At 38.3% G+C, this 7,677-nt stretch overlaps 1 protein-coding gene across 1 annotated transcript; it reads left to right on the top strand.

Annotated features, from left to right (window-relative positions):
- The first annotated feature begins 348 nt into the window (after positions 1-348).
- LOC113168497 (low affinity immunoglobulin gamma Fc region receptor II-b-like) lies at positions 349-5,301 on the top strand. Its single transcript, XM_026369541.2, has 10 exons — positions 349-449; positions 548-607; positions 850-1,110; positions 1,290-1,535; positions 1,865-2,008; positions 2,216-2,266; positions 2,464-2,529; positions 3,297-3,383; positions 3,847-3,918; positions 5,127-5,301. The coding sequence occupies exons 1-10, from the start codon at positions 419-421 to the stop codon at positions 5,141-5,143; spliced, it is 1,035 nt and encodes a 344-aa protein (XP_026225326.1). The 5' UTR covers positions 349-418; the 3' UTR covers positions 5,144-5,301.
- The last annotated feature ends 2,376 nt before the right edge of the window (positions 5,302-7,677 follow it).

Raw genomic sequence — 7,677 nt, 5'->3', positions numbered from 1 at the left:
AATTTAATAAGGTTAGGATGGTATTTTGTTATGAGTTATGAGTATTATCTATTTGCTGTTTTCCCAAAAGTTTCCTGATCATAACGGTAGTTGGACATGTTTTGTCTTCCAGTCTGTCTTCTTCTGTTATTTTCTAATTCTGAACTTCTATCAATCAGATAATTGGTACCTAGTGTTGACTGAAGAAGGGGAAGTCTTAAGATATTAACCTTATGGGATATTTACCTCTTAGGGGTCTGTCACCCAAATATGACATGTTTAAGAATAGGTATTGAAACAGGTCACATCTACAAATGCAGCTGCACGGCACAACATTAGTTTTGTATCTGTATTGTTCATCGGCCACAGAGGAAGAGGACGTTCTCGACTCTATTTAAAACCTGCTGTTTGTCTGTTGCTCAGTCAGCGAGACGACAGCATGAAGGTCACAGCTCTCTGCATCAGACTGTGTGAGTACTGATTCTGGCTGTAAACTTCAATCCAAATATTACAGACTTTTTCATTTTTGACAAAGCTCATACACAGCTCTCTGCTGCTGTTTCTCCAGCTTTGACTGGATCTTTGCTGCTGGTTGCGCAGCTTCACTTCAGTCACTCTCTGGAAGATGGTGAGTAGCATTTGGATGATTCTGCACACTTTGACTTATACATAAAGGCCTACTGTGCATTCCACCACTAGAGAAATGGACAATGACATTATTTCATATATATTTTCATCTTTCTTTCTTATTGTGTAAAGACCCAGCCAGGTTTGTCACATTCTGTTTCTCTAAAGAGGACACAGAAATAGCTAGGTGTTAAATTATGTTAAATTGTTAAATTAATCTATTTCTTTGTGTTTCATATGCAGTTTTTCCTCAGGTTGATCCAAACAGACAGCTGCATTTTGCATATGAGACCCTCACTGTCAGCTGTGAAGGACTGAATGGACGGACTGGATGGAGAGTGATGAGGAAGATCAAGGGAGTTGATACAATATGTGCTTCTACCTGGGAAACATCAACAGGACCTTGTGAGATTAAAACTGCATATCCAGAGATTGACAGTGGAGAGTACTGGTGTGAAATGAAAGGAATGAAGAGAAGTAACAGAGTTAACATCACTGTCAGTGGTATGTAAACAGTAAAACACACAGTTAATGTATTAACACATCATCTGGCCAATTTGTTATTCTGTGGAGAGCTCAGTTTGAACATGAGTATATGTATTTATTCATTTATTATATATTATTGCTCATCAATCAGTCATTAAACATAATTGTAATTCCCCAAAAATGAATGTGTTGTTCAGCTGCTTCTGTGATCCTGGAGAGTCCTGTTCTCCCTGTGATGGAGGGTGATGATGTGACTCTGAGCTGTAGAAAGAAACAGACTCCTTCAAACATCACTGCTGAATTCTATAAAGGTGGTTTCTTCATGGGGAGCAGCTCTACAGGAGAGATGACCATCCACAGTGTATCTACGTCAGATGAGGGACTCTACAAGTGCAACATCTCTGGAGCTGGAGAATCAGCTGAGAGCTGGTTGACTGTCACAGGTAAGACATACTGTATCATTGTTTTATTTAATCAATTTGAAGATGGCCTCTGGATATGATGCTTTGTGGTCTGATTATACAAAATTCCATAATAAATGTAATAATGTTATCTCAAATTTAAAACAGCTTAGATTTTTAGCTAGAATTCTTTTTCAAGACCGTGTCCTGAGAAATGATCTTTTTGTGTATTTAGGGACACGTTCAATTTCGATTAAAAAACAACAAAACACAGCAGTAAATATTTCATTTTAGATATTAAAAAGTCATAGAAATGTTAGAGAAGAAAGGTCATATCTCTGACCCAAGTCACACTAAACTTTTCTTTCCAGAATTGCATAAAACGCCTGATTCTTCCCCTGATCGTCCCCCTCAACTCTTTTTGCTGCTCTGCATATGTGTCACTGCCTCAGTCGTCACTCTGCTGTTCTTTGTGAGCGCAATTCGATGTGCAAGACGCCGAACAAACTCCAGAGGTACTGAACAGAGAATTACTATGAAGTAACATAACTGTTATTCAGTTTAGTGTGTGACACAGTATTGAGCTTTGCATTCTGTTTATTGGTGTGTGTGTGTATGTGTGTGTGTGTGTGTGTATGTGTGTGTGTGTGTGTGTGTGTGTGTGTGTGTGTGTGTGTGTGTGTGTGTGTGTGTGTGTGTGTTTGTGTGTGTGTGTTTGACAGATACTTCAACCATTTGTTATGTTCCTGAAACCTCCTCTCCTTTAGAAACAGGTGAGGTTCAACTTCCTTTTACAGTATGACAACATATATAATATTTTTAGATTTCTAGTAATAAATCAACTGCCTTGTTAGCTAATTGATTATTTATATACAATATTATAGCCAATATGTTCTGACAACATTCACTTTATTCATGTTGCCTCTGGACTGTGTACAATAAAGCATATTTGTATTCATTATGCATTTAGTGTCTGGACACAATCGTAAAGCTGGATCAACACATGATTTCATCACAACCCCCGCAGATGAGGAAGGTAATTTTAAACAGAGAAACACAGAATTCAATGTGCAACAACTGGTAAGAAAGATTATTCAAGGAGCCAAAACATTATCCAATATATTAATGGTACCAAGACATCAGCAGCAAAAGTTGTATAGGTTGGAAATTGGAGCCACTGCAGCTCTAATGGGTCTAATGTTTCTGGGGAACTTGGAGGCCAGGGCAACACCTTGAACATCATGTTCCTCTAACTGTTCCCGAACAATGCGTGCAGAGTTATAACACATAGTTTCCTGCTGAAAGAGCCTGCGGCCATTAGAGAATACAGCCTGTATGCTATGCATGTGAAGAGTGCACTGTGTATGTGTTTCAACAGCTAAAGAACTGGTTCTCAGACAGCAAAGCAGGTTCCTGAGTGGCACCAACACTTTGCTAAGTCTACAGCCAAGAAATGCTTTTGTTAGGGGCTGGAGGTTGGACCATCATGATCAATGAGACCAACTCAAGCTTTGTTAGGCGGTAATCATTTGTTAGATTTATTTAACTGCAGTGTAATGTTGTTGGTACTAAGTAGCTAAGTGAAGGCTAAGGCTAACATTAGCTATTATCCTCTAAGCAATATGAATATACAGACATTCTTCATTTTCAGTTGGCCTTGTTTGTCATGATAATCTCATCCTCAGCCCCTGACGTTAGGAATCATAGGTTCCAGTCTAACAAAGAGTTAGTCTGACTCAGGAACTTTGTTATTTACCTTTTTCTATTGTGTCCATGTTAGTTGAATTTTTTCTTATGTTTCAGTGTTTGGGGAGATCAGTGTGGCTAAATGGCAAGAACCAACATATGCTCTCATCAAACAACCTGTGGCCCATGAGGAAAATGAGGAAGGTAATTTACTGCACATTACTAAAAAGAAAGAAAGAACATTTCTTATTAAATATAATCACGGCTACAGTAATCACTGCACACACCACAAACGTGTTGTTGTATTCAGGTGTTAGCGATGCTAAAGTCAGGAGCTACACTAAAAGATGTTGTAGATTGTTGCTTTAATGCCATTAGCTTTGCTGAGGAAACAGAGACATAAACAGTACCAGCCCTCAAACTGGCCTTAACCAGCTCAGAACTAGCACCTAGTTTAAACGAACACGTTGTTGTTGTTGAACAGTTAATGTGGTTATTAAAATAGTTTGATCATTCTTTACCTAAACTAATTCAAAACACTGAGTGAATATGTTTTGCTTTTTCAAGAGGGTTGAGGTTCTTGAGCCATTTTTTAAATTAAACATACTTATAGTATATAAAACATTTAACATCCATGTTTGGTGTTGTTTTTCTTATTATTTATAAGTTTCAGAGTTTGAGGAGACCAGTGAAGCTGAATTACAATATGCTGCCATCACCAGACCAAGAAATAAAGAAGGTAAATTACCCGACAATGACAACGAATGAGAAAGATCATATCTCTCCTTTATTAGCTTCCTTCAATTTGCTCTTCATAAAATCCTTACACTACATTATGATTACACACAAAGCCCTGAATGACCAAGCTCCATCATAAATTAAAGACCTGATAATACTGTAATATTCCAACAGAAAACTCTGGAGGACAGATGGCAGCTCAGACTGAGCCTGGTTCTGTTTTTTCTGTTGAAGGCAGTTTCTTCTTTATGATTCTGTAGATTTGAACTATGTAAAGTGTCTTGAGATGAATTTCGGTGTCATTTGGCATTTTATAAATAAATAAATTACATTTAAACAAAAGAGCTAGTACATGCAAAACAGACAGTGATTCTCAGTATTAAAGCTTCCCCCTGCAGGTTAAAGCTGCCAGTCTGAGTTATTTTTTAGAATAAGTAGCAAGGAAACTGTGTTTGTTTCAGAAGCTACAGGTACTGGTGAAAATATCAGCTTCTCTTTTAGCATCTCAGACAAAAACCACACAAGAAACCAAAAGATGTAGACGAGCAGCACAGTTCAGCCTTGTGTGGCTGACTTTATATGTTTAGTCACGTCATAGAGCGAAGCTGTTTCCGAGTGAAGTAGCCACAATGAAAGTACTACACGACAGTACACCCATTTATTAGATTTATTTTTATCAAGTGTTTAAATTCTCCTTGTGAACTCAGTAGCTGAAGGACAGATACAGTTGGTCATGTGTTTTCTTACTAACACAGTATGTGCTAAAGTTAAAGTATTTCCAATACAATGAATAACACAGAGGAGTAATTAGAAGCAAATCTGAGTTTTAGGAATTAATAGTATTGAACTATTTCATTGTGCTGTGAATTTGGGGGTAAATGTATTTTGATGAGTGTTAACACAAATATTATGTCCAGAAAAAGTTTTAAAAATAATACAACAAATGAGCCATTATTGGAGCCCAGTGGCATCCAGCATGTGAGCAGCAGGACGAGCACAGATAACCAACCAGTATTTAAATTATAGTTTTATTATTATTATTATTATTGTGATTATGATTATGATTATTATTGTTATTGTTATTGTTATTGTTATTGTCATTATTATTATTATTATTATTATTATTATTATTATTGTTGTTGTTGTTGTTGTTGTTATATAAAATATCTAAGATTTTAAGATGTAATTTTTTCTCCCATTTTGATTCAGGACCACATTGTCGCTGAGAAACCTGATCACTCTCAACAAGATGAACCATTCTCATTTAACAAGGCAACACTGAGAGGAAATTCTCATATCTTGTCTTCCCTTTTTTTAAGTATTGTGTATTGTATTGTGTAATTTGTATCTTGTTACAACAATAAATGATGCATATTTGATCATTTACATTGATATCGTCAATATTTACTGATGGAATCAGAATTTTTAAGTTAAATTGCTAATAAAGCTTTTTTTTTTTTTTTGCTCAGTTTGCCTGATATTTAAGGTCTTTCTTCAGTCTTTTGTCTTTGATTGACATGGTTACATTAGAAACTTTTTAGTTCAGGTGCTGCCACCCAGAGGCCCACATAATGAAATGTCAGTAGCTTTTTTCTTTAATGCCTGTTTTTAAGGATGGGAAACAATGAAATGTTACAGAAATTAAGAAAAGATAAAACAAGATAAGGTACGATGAAGCCACCACAGAGTAATAGAAGGTCTTTAGTAGTGCTCCCTGCACTCCACAGTAGTCTCCTCAGCAGAAAAAGTCTGCTTTGTCCTTTGTTGTACAGTGTAGTGCATCAGTGTTATGTGACCAGTCCTGGTAGTCCAGTCACTGGATGTTCACCCGTTGAAGAGAAGAGTGTGTACACCTGCCGTAGTTCACCACCAGCTCTTTGTTTTTTTCTGCATTAATCTGGAGATAGCTCCACTGGCTCCAGTCTACAAAGTTCTGGATCAGTTCCCTGTATTCTTTGTCATCCGTGGTCAGAGTGAGCAGAGTAGTCAGAGAACTGCGGATCTGCGGGTGACGGGATGCTGGGATGAACATGAAGTCGGTAGTGTAAAGAGTGAACAGAAACAGGGCTCCAACCCGCAGTCACGAGCCCTCACATACTGTAGTCAGTTAGAGAGTTGGTCCAATATCCAGGCAGAGAGCTGTTGGTCCACCCCCATGTGTGCCAACTTATCCCTCAGGAGTGCAGGTTGGATGGTGTTAAAAGCACTGTAGAGGTGCTTCCAGCATTACCCAGGTCTAAAGAGCTCTGGCGCCTGGCTGGTAGGCAAATTGGAGCGGGTCAATTGACTCTCTCACCAGAGGACAGAGATACATGAGCAGTAGCCTCTCCATCATCTTCATCAGATGTGAGGTCAGTGCCATTGGTCTGTAGTCCTGAGATTGTAATTGGGAGGCAGAGTCTTTAGCGATCAAGCTTCTCTCCTGTGAAATCTTATAGTTAGGGATGGACTCTGGAACATCTCTTAATTCTTAAAACTTAAATATATGTTAGTCTGCTGGGGGACCTCTATTGATACACTGAGCTCCCCTCTTTTCTCCTCTATCCATTTAAATTACACAATTTCATGTCATGAGAGGAGGATGGTGTCCAAACTCTTCTCAATCCTGGACAATCCCTCACTACAACACACTCTACAGACAAGGGGTGTCCAATCCCAGTCTTCGGGGGCCAGTATACTGCTAATTTTTCTACTATCTCTGCCCTACCTACTTCTGATTACCTGGATCAGGTGTATTCAGCCAATCTGAGGCTGGAAGTGCAGGTCTGGTTGCAAAACGAGCAGGACAGTGGCCCTCCAAGACCGGGATTGGACAGCCCCTAATACAAACTGACAGAGGAGCTTATATTTGGCTGATTAAAAATTAGATGTGCGGCTGCATTTTGGATCATCAGAAGAAGTTTGATACCCCATCAGTAAGACATTGCAGCAGTCGGGGTGGCATACGACTAGTGCCTGCACTATAAGTTTGGTTGCATATTCATAAAGCTGTAAATTCATCATTTGTACTGATCATGACATAATCACACAGAAAAAAAAAGTATACACGGGTTCTCTGTTTGATGAACACACTGCCTAAATATCTGTACGTAACAATAGATAGAAGGTGTTTGTCAGGTTTCTGCCATGGTCTTCCAGCTTCATTTATTTATTTATTTTTTTTTTTTACTTTGTCTGTTCTCTGCCAGTTCTCACCCTCTACCACCAGGTGTCCTCATTCTCCTTTTCTTTGCCTTGTTCATAAATTCACCTATCAACTTACCTATCTTTCCTCTTTATTCTGGTCAGTCACTCCAGTTCTATCACCTGAATGTCCTCCACTAATCCGGGCACAACCAGATTCTAGCCACAAACACCTGACATTGCATTACGCTGATCATCAAAGTCATTAAGTTGAAAATGCTTCTCTCTGTTGAAGCATTTGACACAGTAAATAAATGGCACCATCTGCTGGCCAAGCCATTGGTATTGCATTTAAAGAAATGAAATAAATCTGACAACACAACTGTTACTATAAGGGTTCTTGATGCAACTATTAGCTATTTCAGTAAAGTGTATGAAATCTAATCACCATAACTAAAGAATGTCCCATATTCAAAACTAGCAGCACCTATGATCCAGCTGTGATGTCATGACATTCATTGGAGATGGTCTTCGGAGTGTTGTTGTATTAATAAGTAGTTGAGTTGACATAGACGAGATATCTGTGTTAATAATTCCTTTTCTAAGCGTCCCACCTTATTCCTAATGAGTTCAACCC

This window comes from Anabas testudineus, chromosome 18, assembly GCF_900324465.2.
Source record: "Anabas testudineus chromosome 18, fAnaTes1.2, whole genome shotgun sequence".
NCBI lineage: Eukaryota > Metazoa > Chordata > Actinopteri > Anabantiformes > Anabantidae > Anabas > Anabas testudineus.
This window is presented reverse-complemented; position numbering and strand designations above follow the sequence as displayed.